Source organism: Xyrauchen texanus, chromosome 40 (genome assembly GCF_025860055.1).
Source record: "Xyrauchen texanus isolate HMW12.3.18 chromosome 40, RBS_HiC_50CHRs, whole genome shotgun sequence".
In the NCBI taxonomy this organism is placed as follows: Eukaryota; Metazoa; Chordata; class Actinopteri; order Cypriniformes; family Catostomidae; genus Xyrauchen; species Xyrauchen texanus.
Genome location: NC_068315.1, coordinates 14670784 through 14689174, shown reverse-complemented (window position 1 = coordinate 14689174; position 18391 = coordinate 14670784). Strand labels below are relative to the sequence as shown.

Sequence of the window (18391 nt, the reverse complement as noted above, 5' to 3'; positions counted from 1 at the left end):
ATTGAATAATTGTTCTTGTTTAAGCATAAACCACTACATTTTTATTTAATTTTATTTAAACTAGAAAGAGTCATAACAATTTGCAAATGGGGTAAGAAAAATACTAAATTCAAGATATATTCTTTGAAAGTAAGTCTTAAAATCAAATGCAATTTAAAATTGCAAGTTTTGGATGTTTTTAATGGTAACCAAGACAAAATCTAAATTAAGAAAATATTTTCTTTTTTCTGCAGTGTTGTAAAAACCACTATGATGTCTAAATCCATAACTACTGTAGATAGGCCTAGAACAGAATATTATGAATCTGAGAAATTTGTCCATGTTTTGTCAGCTGAACAATTAACAAGAACTGTTAACATTTACGGAACTGTTGGACATTTTAAATGGACTGCATAACCATCCCTTAAAGCCTTATTTTTGTCCGTGTCAAATTAAATATGGTGTACACACTGACTAAGGCCTATGCCCCAAAAGAATGGTCACACAGCTCAACTTCTCAGTCAAAAAAACATTCTTGTAATCTCCACATGCAGTCCTAGAAAATCCTCCCACACCCAGCCATCACTCATGAATCTTTAAAGCGTTAAGAATTACATTACATGTTGTTATGTATCCATGGACAATAAGACCAAACAGTGAATCAAAACAAGCTGTGGTGCACAAGACAGGCCAGTTCCACTAAGGGCTGGAAGCACAGTTTAAAATCTGAGGCATCGGAAGAAAAAGAGAGAGGCATCAAGAGGGAAAGAGAAAAGACAGTGAAACTTGTGGTTGCACAAGGCACAGTGATGTCATTTGGATGAGGGCTGCTTGTTTTTGGCCAGGTATCTTAACAGTGCAGGTGACCTGTTCTTGGCTTTGCTAACTTATCATGTTTTTAGAGCAGAAGAAGGGGGTGGAGTGTAAATTACTAACAGAGAACTGATGCAACAGCTTGGGATCAGTGTGAGAAGGTAATGTATTTGGCTAGTAGATAAGGGAAAATAACATGCCGCACCCTCCAGCACGTGTAATTTAAAGTGGTTGGAACTTAAAATTCTGTTCTACTTCTTATATAATAGTTACAATTGCTGCAACACTGCATACTGTCATAAATTCCCCTTCAATATCACTTTAAATAATATTCCTGTGAATGCCCGGCAGCTTACTGATAAGCGAACATCGAAAAGCCAAGCTTAATAGGAATAGTGCACTAAAAAATGAAAATTCTCTCATTATTTACTTCATGTTGTTCCAAACTCGTACAACTTTCTTCCATGGTATACAAAAGATGTTGATCAGAACATTAGCTTAGGTCACTATTCGTTTCCTTTACATATATGGCATTAATATGCAATAAAAGTGAATGTTTAGGCTGTCATTGTGCCTAACATCTCCTTTTGTGTTCCACTTATGGAACACATGAGGGCCTTTAAATGATGACAGAATTTAAATTTTTGGGTGAACTATCCCATTAATTACTAGCTACTTTCTACAGTACATGGCTATTTTTTCAGTGTGATTGCATGAGTGAATTTGTAATTTTTGTTTTGGCACTGAGTGTCCCACCTGTATGTTCATATTTATGGCGGAGCAGCGAGCTGCTCTTCTGGAAGATTTTGTCACATAGGTCACAGGCATAAAGACCACTCTCCATCCTTTTCATTTTCTTCCTGGTTGGCCCCGAGTCTGAGTCTGTCTGTTCTTCCAATGCTGAGTTGACCTCTGACCCCATCTCATGTTTCTCCTCCTACATTTAGCCATGCATAAAGAGAGAAAAAGAAAACAGATCATTGTATTTAAATTATTATAATAAAAGGTATAGTTTTAGGTTTCAAATCTAGCCAAAGTAGGGATGCACAATTAATCTAATAAATAATTGAGATTACATTTACAGCTGCTATTATTAACTATTTGTGAAAAGTATCAATTATAGCAGTCCATGAAGGTCTACTTATGTTGCGACAAGTTTTTCTATTTAACGTGTTTTTGCAGCAGTTGTGCATTGTTACAAACTGATAGAACAGTTATAAAGTAATTCAGAAACACTTTTTTTTGGATGTGTTGCCTACATAAAAAATATGGCATGCAGTTGATGCACCCAAAAACAATATTTTAATGTAATTCATTCTATAAATCGAAATGAATAGCAATTGCATTATCAAAGAAAATAATCGACAAATATGAATTTGGTCATAATCTTGCAGCCATAAGCCAAAGAATAAAAACTTGACAATATACAGTGGTCCCAATAAACATTTGGATACTTAAAACACAAATAAAAATGTATCTATGCATTGCACTAAATAACAAAATATCAAACCAAATGGCATTTAAAGATGGCAAAAGCACACATTTCAAGCAAAATAAAATTTCAATCATAAATCTACTGTTTAAAATTTGTGTGAACTTGAGGGGAACTGACTTCAAACATTAATAAAAAGAAAATTACCCTGTAACCAGTTAGTTAAATGTACAGCTAGGTCTGAGAAAATATCTAACATCATTTGTTTGGAGATGCTGCTCAGTTTGATATTTTGCATTGACATTCATACATTTGAATAATTGTAATTGTGATTTAAGTTTTTGAATAGTTTTTGAGGCCACTGTCTAAAAAACGTCTTTTTGAGGGAGTCTAGAGCAGTGTTTCCCAACCACTGTGCCATGGCACACTAGTGTGTAATGACAGATTGTCAGGTGTGTCAGGTTATCAGATACCACAAAATAAATCAGGGCTCCGGACTGAGACTAATTTTTCAAACATTTTTCCTAACAGAGCGATTAAACTTTGCAAGAGGTTGCATTGGTGCAACTACAAAGTTGGCTGACTCTCTGATGTCCTCTGTCGTTTTTTGTTCCATATGAGAAATGTCAAACCGCAAATGTTTCAAACGTGAAAGGAAACAGCTTTACCCAGATCATTCAGCACTGCTCAATGGATAGATCAGTGCAGAGACGTCCATTTACATGCGGACCGGTCTCGAGCGCTCAGCCGCGCAGATCTTCATAAACAGAGCTACGAGAAGCAGGGGCTGGGTCACGTATTCAAAATTGATTATTTGTTTAAAACCTCTATGAAAGCCCATAATGAACTTATATCAATATAATAGTGAGAGAATACAATTTAATTTCTGGATGTGTTTTTCTTATGAAAAAAGCCATACTTTGTTTTATGGTTACTGCTAATTATGGTTTTACTTTTAATTACTTTGATCTTATTGCAAATGCCACAGTTAAAACTATGGATGCAATGGAATTTTTCTTCTGTGTAAAATCTTTTCTTATGCCCTCTGATTGTAGAAAAAGGCTTTGTTTGTCTTCAGATGACTGTATTTTAATCATCAAGATCCTGATAAAAAGAAAGAAACTGTAAAAGAAAACAAATTTTCTTTCATTTGGACCAACTCAAGTGCTGGTGCGACCATTTGTAGAATTTAATACCAGTGCTACCACTCTTAAATGTTAGTCTGGAGCCATGTAAATAAATTGATGAATAAAAATTATTTGCTGTGGCATTGCAAGAACAAATCTAAAAATAAGAAAAGATGCAAATTTGTTGATTTATTCATTACCCAATTAGCACTCTTGCCACCTGTGATCTCATTATACACCGTACTGCATGACTTGCATTTTTTGCATTTCAAATTTCAAACATTACAAGTAAACATGCAAATAAAATGTACAGAAAACATAGAAGTTCTTGAAAAGGAAATCAACGATGGTTGTGTGGGACAGTGGGATATAGGTGTGCCATGGGATTGGTTTAATTGGTTTTTCTGCCATGGCAGAAAAAAAGCTTTGGAAACACTGGTCTAGAGCTTTGTCATATGAGAGTTAATACTGTGGACTCTCAAGCTAACATCCAGTGAGTGAAAAGTGCTGACCTCACCTTGATACCATTGACCTGCAGTATGTTCTTCTGTGGTGTGTCGACTCCTACTGGGCTGGAGGATGTAGTGGTGTAACTATAGGCCAACTGTGGGATCAGGATTGTCTGTTTAGTGGTGGTAAGTGCACGTAGACATTGCCCTTGTCCCTGCTCAGTGATTGCCACTAGCGTGGGCAGTTGAGTGGTCATGATGTTTATGGGATTGGCACTTGGTTGGCTGGCAAATATGGTAGCATTGGTGCTTGCATTGCTGAGCAGTTCCTTTTTTGTGCAAGTCAAATTCAGTGGCTCCTCTTGAGCCGAGTAAACAGTGTTAGCATTACCGCTAGCTACAGCAGCTGCAGTAGCGGATTTTGGTAGAGATAGATCGAGGGGGCCCTCACCTTCCTCAGCAGTCCTGGATGGGACAGGACCATCGTGGGACAGGTTTAGTGGTGAAGGGGATGTAGGGGCACTCTCAATCCCATTCATCCCAGCTGGAATGCCCTCTGCTGGGCTACAGCTTTTCCTCTGCCCTTGCTCCTCTGAGTTCATTTGCTCATCCGGCTCCAGTCTGGGTATTCCATCCCCATTAGTCCCATCCAGATCACCAGGATTGGTCTGCTCATCTTCAGGCAAGGGCGAAGAGGGATCTACAGATATCTGTCCCAACTGCATCTTCTCGAACCACTTCTTCACCACCTCTGCTGGAAGACTGACGGATTCTGATATCTTTGCCAGCTCCTCCTTGGTTGGCTCATTATTTAAGGCAAAGTAAGCCTTAAGCAAAGAGAGAAGGTTCTTTAGTGGAGGCTTACCAGGACACAGTCCTTCCAAATCCATCTTTGCCTCAAGATTTTTCCCATTTACCCTATGTCCATCTTTACCACAGTGCTTATGTGTTGGGTCATTGTGTAGCATTATCTTCTCATCCACAATCATGGTAGTTTTGTCCCTATTTATCTTGAAAGTCAGGTCCTCTGGCAGCTTCTGACCTTTGCAGACCTCTGTGTTTGGCCCAAACGTCTCCTTCTTTGGACTCTGCAGGACTGCTTGGCCCTGTGAAGGGTCTAGGCTGTAGTTGATGATGATCTTGGCATTGCCATCCTCATCCAAGATGGGAAGACTAATGGCCTGGATGACTTGCTGGGGTGTCTGGGCAATGACCACCCCTCCTGCTCCAACAATTCCTGTCCCTCCTTGCTGCCCCTTGATCTGTGTGCCTTCAAGCACCTGCCTGATGACGTTCCCATCCACTGCCACCTTCAGCATGTTCTGCAGGTCCCCCAAGTTGATGCTGATTGGGGAGACCAGTCCCACTGTTGGGAGCACAACAGCCTGTACAGCACCCTGTAGGGGGGCTGCAGCTCCACCCTGGAACATGCCATTTAACCCTCTAGTAGAGGGGGCCACCACCACAGGCTTGTACTCATATTCCAGTGGCTCAGACTTGATCTGTGTCATGGGAAGCTGCTCCTGAAGGGGTTTGCTGTTGTCCAGTTTGTCTCTGACTTGGGCTCGTGCTGTAGGAGAAGAGGTTGGCAGGGATGGGGAGGAGCACTGAGGGGTCTTGGCAGCCCCAGTGGTGGGAGAGGGTCGTGGCCGCCCGTTTACAGCGATGAGGCCGATGCACTTCTTACTGCTGATGTGGGAACTGTAGGAGCCCGAATGAGAGAAACGCTTCTTGCAGTTGGAGCATTCATAAGGCTTTTCTCCTACAGAACAAATGCCATTCAGAAATTATAAGACCATAAACAATAGACAATTTTTGGCAATTACAAGGTCTTCAATTTGCTTTTAGTGTAATGATACAGTAAAAGCTGTATGTGGTAGATTTGTGATCAAAAGCATGGTTGAAAAATATCTAATTAAAAAGATACTTCACATATTTGCTGATTTTCCTCAAAACAAATAAATAAATCAAACCGTAAATCCAACAAAAACACTGTGTACAATGTTTAAAGGTCAATCTAGAAACTCTCTTTGCAAACCTTTGATAAGTATTTTGAAGTACTTGAATGACCTACAAATTTGAACAAAATGTGCACAAATACATACACACATACAGTGTGTGTTTGCATTACATGCTTGCAAACACACACATACAACAATAACATGCACTACTCTAGCAAACTGGAGGCTGTCCTCACCACTGTGGATGCGCAGGTGTTCTTTCAGGTGGTGTTTGTATTTGAAGGCTTTGCCACATTCAGTGCATTTAAACTTTCGATTCCCTCCTCCACCTGACTGAGTAACATGCCGCTAAAGAAAGTGAGAAGGAATGTCTGTTATACTCGGGTGACTTATACCGCTGTTAAAGTATCTGTAGGTGCACAAACTCCTCAAATGTAAATATAACAATATCCCTGTTTATGAAAAAAGTGACAAAGACACGCTTTAATGTCAGCATTACTGTAATTTCCAATATTGTAGCGCTCTTAGAAACAACAGGTCAAGCCTCTAAAACACTAGTGAATTCATTTTTCACTTGTTAAATCCAGTAGTATTGAGTCTGTTTTTCAATTTATGGTTTTCATGAAAATACAGAAGTACTCCTTTTTTATTTTTTTCTCTTTTCCTAAAAATTTGTCCAATTGGCCTCTGGAACCATTTTTAACACTTGTTGCTAAACTGATGAAAACAAATACCAACTAAGAATGAATTCCACAAACATTTTCAATGGATTACTTCTTAAGGACAGATTACTTGTTCTCGGCCGGCTTTGTGTGCAGTCATGTGTCTGTCCAGCTGTGTACGGTAGGCAAAGGTGTAGCTGCAGAGCGAGCAGCTGAAGTTGTCCTCACTCTTCTCGTGTCTGTATTTAATGTGCTCCTTCAGTGAGGTGTAACGCTTGTAGCCACGAGAGCAATACGGACAGGTAAGGAGCTGAGAAAACGAATCCGGTGTGCCTGAGAGAGAGAGAGGGAGAGAGAGAGAGAGAGAGAGAGAGAGAGAGAGAGAGAGAGAGACACACAAGTGGGGAGCGTATTAAAAATGAGTACAGGGAGGAAGAGTGTGTGTGTGTGTGTGTCTGTGTCCTATCACTCCCTCTTTTTGATACATGATGAGAAAATTTAGCAGTCAATCAGCAATACAGGGATACTACGTAAAAGGAGTACATTATTTTAAAATGTGAGAATTGAATTTACAAAGTTAAACGTATATGTGTGGCATTCAGGTAAACATATGTACTAAGTGAACCCAAAACCTCCCTCTGTCTATGGCATGTCCTCATCTAGATATCTAAGTAAATATTTGTCTGTTATCAATGCACTGATGAAGAAGAATATGTGGGTTAGTTGAGGTCTTTAATGTGTGCAAATGACAGCTTCCATTCTGAGAGATCTCCAGCAAGAAGCGAGGAAGAACAGCAGCCAAAATGAAAAGAAAAGAAATGGAAGCTGGGTAATCAAAAAGAGTACCACAGCAACAAGGGAAATAATTACATGGATGAACAAATTATGCCTCAAAAAAAGAAAATAATACTGAAGCCTTTGAAATAAAAAGGGAAATGGAATAACAACCCTTGAGAAGATCTGACAGCAGGATAATAAAGGCACTATCACTGAGACATTCCTGTCACTTTAATATAGAGCACCCTGGGACATTAACCCATTTAATCCCACCATTACAATTGTGACCGAAATTTTGTTTTGAAGGCTCTAAAAAGAGCTGATTTATTTTACAAAGAGTTGTCAATTGTAAATGACAGTGCAAACTATCTTGATTTCATGTAAAAAAAAAAAATTACATGAGTGGTGCAAATAGTCACATGACAAAAGCCATTTAATTCCACTGTGTTCCTTTAAAGATTATGTCTGTGCCAAAACTCCATAAAAGGAAGCAAATAAAACCTGTCATGATACACTTACAACTACTGTATTTTGTATACTATATAATGTTTAAAGGGTCTATTATTGACTTAATAGTAAGATTGTTCTGCTTCATATAAATCATGCTCATAGGATAAGTAAACATGTAACTGGTCACAATTGTGACCGGTGGGAAAATACAGAGACCCATTCTTGAACAGGCGACTCATTGACTCCCATTATAAACTTGCAGATTTAAAAATTATTATTACAATAAATTAAAGTAAAACTAATTATGCAGTTATTCTTGGTTTGTCATTCCCTTTCCCCCCACAATTGCTTGATATTAAAACAAATATATATAGTATATTAAAATGTTACTTTTATTATTTTCAATTTTCTATTGGGTCCTATTGAGCAACTGAGCAAAATGACTATCACACTTACTCTGTATTTCCCCACTGGTTACAATTGTTACCAAGTATGAATATCATACTTTCACTAACTTTTTTCAACATTGTTTAGAAAAGACATACAGTTTCTTTCATTGGGGTATCCAAGGAGTAAAATACATGTGTCCACTCAGCTGGGAAAAATATGGGATTAAATGGTTTAAACTCATGCGGTGCCGTTCATAAATACATTATTAGTTTTAATTACAACACCACTACTGAGCATACAAATCATGGTATAAAATTGTCAGAATATTTCTGATAACAAATGTCAATATTTAAAAATGACAGATTTGAACTTTTATTTAAATTTTCAAATGTATTTTCAGTTCCTTTATGGTTAAAATGGAGAACAGGAGACACCTGGATGAGTTCCAGTCCAACTCTCACACAGGTAACATATTACCTGTTAACAGGTAATGTATTAACCCTCTCCCTCCAGTCAGGTGAAAAGTTTTCAAACACAGCAACAGGGACATGAGAAAGTAGCTCAGGTATGAGAGATTTGCTCAGGTGTTGCAGGTGTGAAAGAAATAGAAGTTTAATATAAGTGGATATAGGGTTGTTTTATGAGTTACACCTGGATAGTGGGTTGTTTTATTATTGTTAATCAAAAAATCTATGAAAAAAAAAAAAAGGAAACAAATACATTTTCAAAACTTTTCATGTGTAAAGGAAGTATTTCTGTGTTTATGTACCATTTTCATCATGTCCACTTGTCTCTGGTGTGCCTTGTCGTGGTTCATCGTCTGGTGCCTCTGGGAAGATGACGGCCGTGTCTCCTTGTTGGAGCATCTCCTCAACCAAAGCATCTCTGCTCCTCTCATCCTCATCTGACATGCACTCGTCTTTCACTGCAACACACACAAAAAACACAAACAATTAGACTGAATTGCTAACAGGATCTAAACTACAGCAAGTGATGCATCAAAAGTAGACCTATCCTAAATTCACTGTTCATACTCAATTTATAATAATATTAGAATGATGTGCATTTATTTTGCATTCCACCAGTTTTACATTTCTTCAGTTTACATGGTGTAAATACCTATATGGATGAATTAATCTAAGTTAATTTCTGTTAAAAATAATGTGTGCTTATTTCAGCATTGTAACTGCATTTGCAATTTGTGTTATTAAAATGTTTATGATGCTGTAAATTACAAGTTACATGCTCATGATTGGTGTACATACACTGTATGTCTTCTGTCAATAACGCTTTAATGGCAACGATAGCCCACTGTTTATTTCAGATGAAACCATTCAATCTACATTTGATCCACATTTGAACGCATAGCTCCATCACGGTTAACACGTGGCATTACATCTGAATAATGCATCTGTGCACAATTTTCTTTTACTAAAACATTAGTTAAATGCAGGACTCATTCTCAGTGCATTGCAGTACAGTTTTTACATAGAGTTAAACAATCCTCTGCCACTTGTCAGTCTATTATCAACAAAGCTGTCTACAACATGTCATTTTGGTTTTGTTATGTTGCATCGCTTGCAGTGTAAACAGTTGCAGGACATGGGCCCAATGCACCATAAAAATAAGAAGGATGAGCAATTTGAAACAGAGCAAATAACATCTGAAAGAATTACAGGAATAAAAAGTGTGGTGAATTACTATTCAACAGTACATTAACTAAATACTCACTGGGGTTTGAGAGCATACAAGCTTTAGATACACAGAGCTTCACGTACGTACACCCACAAAAATACATATCAGTCCTCGATTGCACATTTACCTATTAAATGCAAATAAAAAAGAAATGTTTCCAGAGCTGCTAATTAAATTTTGGGCTTAATGCACAATCTAAGCTCAACCTCCCGATTAAATGAGCTTCTTTAATTTGAAAAATGTACTCTCATTCTCTTTTGCACACAAACGAAAGATTGGCTCAACTAACGGTTGCAAATGAACAAGTGAAGGCTTCGGGAAAAACTGAGCCCTCGGGCAGCATGCCGTTCTGTGCCTTAGCTATGCGCTCTCTCATGCGTACACTCAAAATGAGTCCGCAATGTCAGCAATTACAACTAATGACATTCGCTAGCGAGTCAAAACAACATTCGGAAACACCTGAGGACATCTGCCCATTTGTGTGTCGGAACGATTTAGGAGATGCAGCAATATGTGGGGGGAAAAAACTAAATGAAGACAATTTATTTGTGTGTGTCAGTATTTTTTGCCTGTCCTCTCTCTCTTTCTCTGCATCTCCCTGTAGTACACTTCACTCCAGCAGTGATGTCTCCAAAAGGGATGTGCACTCCATACAGTGACACTATATTTGTCTGATATGTATGGTTTTCTCACCATGGTATAGAAACATTCTGTAATGTTATATTTACTAATTTAATCCATTTCAATTTTGTTGATGAATATAACATCTTAACTAACATTAATGCACAAAATGACAAAATAAATGTCAAACTGTGACAGACCACACCATAACCAAATATATTTTAAATGTTTAAACACTTAATAATTTAAACATCAAACATTTTAAAGATTCATGAACATGTTAAAACTGTCCTGAAAAACTGAGCTTCTGAAATAATAGTAGAAAATGAATATACTGACGTATTAGCTACATTTAGTAGTTACTGTATTGTGAATTCTTTGCTTTAGAGACTGGTCTCAATTTCCCGTGTTTCAGACCGTTTCGGATGGTTCATTACATGTGGAAACAGCATATTCACAACACAAGTTACGTATTCTGACTAGTGTGTAACAGTTCAAGTTCACCTGTTTATTCGCTTTATTGGCATTGCAGATGTAAGTTGTAATATTCAGTTTATGTTGTGGATATTTCAAGATTTTGTCTTGACGGAATCAAAACACCCTTTGTCAATGAACGTTTTTGACAATAATGTTGTTGATGAGGTTCACATTGCAAAGAAGCACAAATATCACATCAGAACCACATTGGATCTATACAGCACCATTGCTAAAAAAAATATTATTCATGGATTGCCCCCCACTTATGCATTTGGCAGTGTAAAAATTTGTTTAGTGGGCCCTCCCTTATTACAGGACCCTGGAAAACATCCCCCTTTGCCTTCCCCCTTTCATTTGCATATTCATTTAAACTTCATTCTTGGCACTTGCGGATAGAAAAACCATGAATGCTATCTTGATCGCCATCGATTTCAATGGCAAATGTTCTCTCTCAAAAGTGCAAATGAGGTTTAAATTCTGCTGAAATCTGGGTGTGAGATGTTCTGCTTGTGAAGGAACAGATGAATAACATAACTCTTGCTCCAAGCTTACCCAGTACTATACACCCATTGCATCACAGTGTTGTCATGACATCACAGCACAACTGTAGCCATTACAATCGCATAAGCGGACCAGAGATAGAGCGATGTGAATGTTAGCGAGGTTGGACAATTGAGGACTAAGAAAATCTCTACATTCTCTTGTGATCTTTCACACTACACTCTCAACAGCTCTGTGTTTCCAAGAAATTCTTGCAATCTGGACTCAACACTTTATTACACCACATTATTAAAGTCCTATGACATCTTCCTATGAGGGACAAAATCCCCTCAGGTCTTACAATAAACTGTTCATAGAGGCAGGCAGAGATTATCTTGTGATTGTACAACAAATCAAAACCTTCTTTGAAAAGAAAGAAATAAGTAAGTGTGGTTGGTAAGATCACTGATGAAACACACATACATACATTCACATTTGACAGATTATGTATGACATCCTGACCATCTTAAACACACATTTAGGTTGAAGGTCAGATAAAGTGCATGAGTGTTCGGTGATGGGCTTAATTTGATTTAAGGATGACACTAGTTTGCATGCTAGAATTATTTCACATAGATAAAAAGCTCAGACAGCAATTCATCTTATTGAAATTTCTTTTAACTTGGGTTAATTAACTAGAGCAACTGAAGATATTTGTAAAGAAAGAAAGAAAAATGAAAATTGCACTGTCCATTTTTAATCCCAATAACAGGAAATATTCTTGCTACATTTACAACGCATCTGAATGTGGTCCAAAAACTTTCTGCTCATCTTTTTTGCAGCATTACTGTATAAATCTCAAGTAAGACCTCCTCCAGCACTACGTTTCCCAGAATGCAATGCTTCACTTTTCCTGATTATAGTTCTGTTGGGATTTCCATTATGACTCAGGCACTTACACCACCTTCCCCAGTGACCAATTACTCCATCACCATATGCTTATGCACTTTAAAACCTATGAGTCAAATACAGAATGTAATCTTCTACAACAGTAAAAATATTAGGTAAGACCATCCACCGTGTTCCTTGTTCCATTATGCTAGGTGCCTGTGCTCACCGCATTACGTAAATGGCTAACTCCTAATGCCTGTTCAAGAAACGTGTGGTTAAATTACAGAGAAACAGAATGGCATGACATATTGAATTTTAAAAGCAGCATCGCTTTCCGTGCCTCGGTAATAATGTATTGGTTTACGGAGTATTTACCCCATAAATGACTGAGAGAGACCCATTTTCATCTCACAAAATATGATTTGACATTGAGCAAGAGGCCAGTCATCTGATCATGAAGAATGAATCACAGAAAAATTATGGGAAGGAGACAGAGGGAAAGTGGAGGGTGAGGTAGAGGGGCGTACAAGAATTGCAGCTTTAAAACAAACACAGACAGAGAGACCACAGAGAGTCAGTCTGTCTGTGAACAAGCTGGTACTCTAAAACAGAGAATGCTGTCAAGATAAAAAAGTAAGAAATAAAGAAAAAGGGAAGGTCATGAAGGATGTATGCAAAGACGCAGCAACCTTAGGGAATGTGGTGTCTATGTCCCCCACCCCCAACCCCTAAACATTTGACAAAAAGGTGATTGTGTCCCCCACATGTGATTGTTTCACTCTGTACTCAATTCCGGACTAAATCCACAACAAAAGCAAGGAATATAGCCTTTTTTAGATATGACAGTGGAAAATTGAGAGGAAAGTGAAGAGAAAGGGGGAACAGAATATGACCAACCGGGCTAACTAACTATATAGCTTGACAAACTAAAAGCCACTAAGAAGCTTTGCTCTAAAGCAGTCAACCAAAATATATGGCTATATCAGTTCATTATCGCTCTGTCCCACACAATGCTATCTTATGACAACGAAACATTTTAACTCTAGTGCATGACTTGTGAGGCAATATATTTAAAAGTTTGTATTACATAACCAACTACATTTTCAACCTTGTTCATTCACAATCAAACTGATAGAGCATTGCACTTGTGAAAGCGATGCAAAGGACCAATTTCAAGTCCCAAATAGCACACGAGTCGACACATGAGCCGAAAGTGTCATAGAAGCTGCACACAATTACATGGTTGCTTCAGGAATTGAGTTTGCGTGTTGCATGAAGACAGTCAAACTATGTTTTTATTTTCACATAATGTTCGAAAAGTCCAATAAAGGTGTAGATATTTCATATTGTTTAGATTTACACACAACAATAGCTACAACATCTGTCCGGAAACAGCAGGAAAGCCTATACACTCAAAAAAACATATTTTAGCCAATCTTTAAGATTTATAACTAAATTCCATCAAATTTAATTCTGTAATAATAATAAAAAAAAATAAAAAAATAATAATATATATATATATATATATATATATATATATATATATATAAAAATATAACTTTCAATATTTTTTTATGAAATTTTTAAAGATTACTTAATTCTATATGCAATTTATATGCATAAATCTTAAAATATTTTTTTTATATGTGTAGGCTATTTTTTTTATAGGTAGCATAAGATCCATTAAGGTTTATATGTTATATTTTATAATAAGATCAAAAACATCTGTGTAATATATCAGTAGTTTCAGGAATGTCTGTCTCTTCTGTGTACTTGTATAGTATAAAATAGTATTACACGAAAATGATTTATCATAACCATATAATTAACATTTTTAGTTTTTTAAATCTTTAGTTTTTTATAGAATTTTTCTTAACATGCTGGGGTAGCCTGAATCAAGAGTGAGATCGAGACTGATAGTGTTAAACCGTTATAGCTAGTGGCTGCTTTACAGCTCTGAACGCTATGAATGATGGGTAGCTTAGGCACAGAAGTGTATATAACTCAAATACGACATGTGAGAACAGAGAACAATGCACATTACATCCCGACAGGCCAATTTCTCTATGTGACACACCTCCTAATGGATAATATATCTGGGCCTCATACTGCAAGTGCTAATCTGAGCCTTTGGCAATGGAGACGGAAACAGGCTAAGAAACAGAGAAGAAATGGGAAGGAGAAAAGCTTTTGAATTGTTGAAGGTGCAACAGGTGCTTGGATCCTATGCTGAAACATGTTAAAAGAGAGAAGACACAAATAATTCTGGGAATGCCTCAGAGCCTTACAACAATAATTCATTTAAACCTCTACAACAAAGAAACAACAAGCGGACAAAGAAAGACTACAAAGAGATGAAGGTGGAATGGATGTAAGAAAGAAGGGTGTGTGTGTGTGTGTGTGTGTGTGTGTGTGTGTGAGAGAGAGAGAGCGTTTGTGTGTAGTCCCTCTCTCATAACTTGGGTTTCTGTGAAGTGTTTAATGTTTGAAAAACTCTGCCAAAAACAATGACTTTCTTCTTCACTGAACCTCTGTCCTGCAGAGAACTGACAGAGAAACAAGGAGAGAGGAATGAATGAATACTGATAAAAATTAAAATGAGAGAGGCCTATGAATTTCAGGGGTGAACTTGAAAATACAACATAGCGTGAAAGAGAGGAAAGTCTAGCGAATGAGAAAACTGAATGACCAAGAGAATAAGGGGCTGCTGCGCCAGCAGTTGCCGTGGTTATATTGGCGGTATATTACCTGCCATGATGTCTACGTCCCGCAACACTAACCTTAATGCACAATAGCACCCTGGCAGCTCACACACAACAGACTGTATGTTCACCTATTCCTACATAAACAATCCTCACACTGCAGGCAATGCATATTATCCCAAGAACACTGCAGAAATACCTTCATTGAAAGCAAAATAACTCTGTATCCCAAAGCATTCATTACCCACATAGAACCAAAAATTTATCATCTCAATAAAAACTAGGTTCACAATTCGTGAAGGAAATACCTGTACTTGCAAGGCAGAAATGGAATAGTTTTTAATTTTTGATGATTGTTTGAAGCTACATTCAATCTTAAAGAAATTGATTGAGATTCACTAATTATGGTTCACTTTTTCCATTAATAAACCTGATTTGATCACAATTCAGTATGTAAATTACAATTACATTACAAAGACATCATCACAAGCAGTTGGCATTCACCAAACACATCCGTTTTTAAAACTTTAATCTTAAAGGCAAACTCTAATTTTTTTCCTCTTTTAATGTTTTTAATTCTATAGAAACAAATTGTACCTTTTAAACATATGTATATAATCATGACCACTCATGAGAAATGAAGAGTTAAGTCATATTTGTATCCTTATAAAAGCTCTTTTATTCTACATCGAGCAGGGGTGCCCTTAAGGGGGCAGCCATGTTAGCATCACATGACCAGCTGAATACTACTTGCTTCATCTCAGTAACTGCCCTGTTAATGGACACTTTCATTCATGGATTAAATTAACCCTGGTTTACTGTGTATAGTGAATTTCTATGTCATTGGTAACTAAAAACTACAGTGTTTGAATGATGCAGCATCCAGGCCAATAGGTGTCAGTGTAAGCCAATGTAAGCCACTTCAACATACTTCAAAAAATTCCTTAAAAACGCACCATGGAACTTTGTGCTTTTTAGCGACATCTGTTGTTAAAACTTAGTTGCAAAGTTGTTTCGGCACTGATCTTCTGCACGGATGAATCTCATGATTTGTGCTTACCTGGATATCGTCTGTGTGTGATCATGACTGGGATATATTCAGAGCCATCTGTTCTATTTTCCAGTTGATATAATTTTAGACGATTAAACATTTCAAACTGAAATATTCCTTGCTTTGATAAAGATAAACAACACTTTGTAAAGGGATCAATGGAAAGAGGAGGTGAGTACCGGCTTAATGATATAAATAATGGTTTAATGATAAACTTAAAAGAAAACATAAACACACACATGACGGACATGTCCATAAACGATCTCTCTCTCTCCCGCACAATCCCCTGCAGTCGACCTTTATCCCTCACGGAGGCATAATTAGCCTCATACGGGACCGGGTGTGTAGGATCACGACCTGGCCCCGCCCTCCGCCCTGCCACACACTTGTATTTACATATTTTGAATAAATGAATAAATTTATTTTACACTTCTAGCCCATTATGACACTACACTCAAAGCTTTTTCATTGAGAACAGGGAACTCACCTTAACCACCACCAGTTAGCAGTATATTTGAATATGATTATTCTAGAATTTTATGCACTAATGTTTGTATTGTACTACACTTATTAATTTAAGAGGTGAAACTTGTGATATGGCTGATACAAGTTCAATGGAAGACTTTATTATTTTATATTATATTGTACAGCCTCAGTTGTTAATGCAAGTAGAATCGTAATACTACAATAGTACGCGGCCTGGGTAGCTCAGCAAATAAAGATGCCGACTACCACCCCTGGAGTGACGAGTTCGAATCCAGGGCGTGCTTAATGACTCCAGCCAGGTCTTGCTAGGGAAGGTAGAGTCACATGGGGTAACTTCCTTGTGGTTGCTATAATGGGGTTCGCACTCGGTGGGGCGTGGATGCCCCGGAGAATAGCGTGAATCCTCCACATATGCTATGTCTCCGCAGTAATGCACTCAACAAGCAATGTAATAAGATGCCTGGATTGACGGTCTCAGATGCGGAGACAACTGAGATTCGTCTTCCGTCACACTCAGATTGAGGCAAGTCACTATACCACCATGAGGAATTAGAGCGCATTTGGAATTGGGCATTCCAAATTGGGGAGAAAAAAAAAGAAAACATAAATACTGCAATAGTATGTATATGTACTGCACACAATAACACTTTCAACTAAAAATATAAAGCCAGCAGCCATATCACCCTGTAGCTTTAGACTGATTGCCCAGTGCAGCTAAACACGGTTGATCTGGTCAGTACCTGGATGGGAGACCTGCTGGGGAAAACTAAGTTTGCTGCTGGAACAGTTGTTAGTAAGGCAAGCATGTGGTCTGTGTGGGTCCTAATCAGTATAATGATGGGGATGCTGTACCATCCTTTGGATGAGATGTTAAACTGAGGTCCTGAAACTCTGTGGTCATTAAAAATCTCAGGGCAATTCTCGTAAAGATTAGGGGTGTAGCCCTGGTGTCCTGGCCAAATTCCCCTTTTGGCCCTTATCAATCATGGCCTCCTAATAATCCCCATTCTTCAACTGGCTGTATCACTCTACTCTCTCCTCTCCACCAATAGCTGGTGTGTGATGTGTTGATGTGGTGAGTGTACTGGCACAATATGGCTGCCGTCACATCATCCAGGTGGATGCTGCACACTAATGGTGTTTGAGGAGAGTCCTCTGTTCAATACGTGAAGCGCTTTGAGTGTAGTGTCAGAAAAGCACTAAATAAATTTAATGTTAATTTATTAATTTATTCATAAAACGAGAATTTAATAATGATGGGGATGAAATATACTTTATTAAACATGAAAATAATATGCAGAAAAATGCAAAAAATTACAATAATAAGTTTAATTAATCATTTCTTTAGCAGTAAATTTATAATAGATAGATGGTTACACACTAACTGTATTAACATATTAACAAATAATATGTATATCACTGCTGTGAAATCGGTACAATTTAAACAACTTGAGATAATTATAAATTTCATGGGAAACCAGCTTGTAGTAACTTGTACCTATAGTGACTTGTAAACAGACAATATGCTAAAAGGACAATAAGTGTTAGCTTGTGCATTTCTGCAACTGGGGCAAACGAAATGAGTAAACAGCAGCACACGCTCTTAGGGAACCTGAAAACTACAGCAATGTTATAAAATACTCAGAAGTCATGAATAAACATGTAAACATGTTACAAGTAACTTCACCGGACAAAGTAGATACATCGTGATCTGTTATCACATGAATATTGTTAGATTCATATGAGCATGACAAGCAATATAAGCTTCAACAACCCTACCAAACAACATATCCAAGCATTATAGCAAGTAAAGAACTTTGCCAAACAGTTAACAGATTATGTTTGTACTCAATCAATAATGCATTTAGTAAAATTTTATCCCAAAAAATCTACCGTAATGCAGCTTTAAAAAAACGAAAGTTTATAAAATCAAAAATAGATAGCACGC

At 37.5% G+C, this 18391-nt stretch overlaps 2 protein-coding genes across 2 annotated transcripts in view; both read right to left on the bottom strand.

The window, feature by feature from the left end:
• Positions 1–18391, bottom strand: part of LOC127633173 (medium-chain acyl-CoA ligase ACSF2, mitochondrial-like) — a 233500-nt gene that overhangs the window by 104527 nt on the left and 110582 nt on the right. The gene's annotated exons all lie outside the window — the stretch shown is intronic.
• LOC127633427 (zinc finger E-box-binding homeobox 1-like) overlaps positions 1–18391 on the bottom strand; it is a 78804-nt gene that overhangs the window by 3616 nt on the left and 56797 nt on the right. The window contains exons 3-7 of the mRNA XM_052112507.1: positions 8810–8965; positions 6554–6756; positions 5998–6109; positions 3869–5562; positions 1549–1729 (exon numbers count right to left, since the gene is read on the bottom strand). Coding sequence (XP_051968467.1) covers positions 1549–1729; positions 3869–5562; positions 5998–6109; positions 6554–6756; positions 8810–8965 — 2346 coding nt within the window. The remainder of the gene's footprint in view (positions 1–1548; positions 1730–3868; positions 5563–5997; positions 6110–6553; positions 6757–8809; positions 8966–18391) is intronic.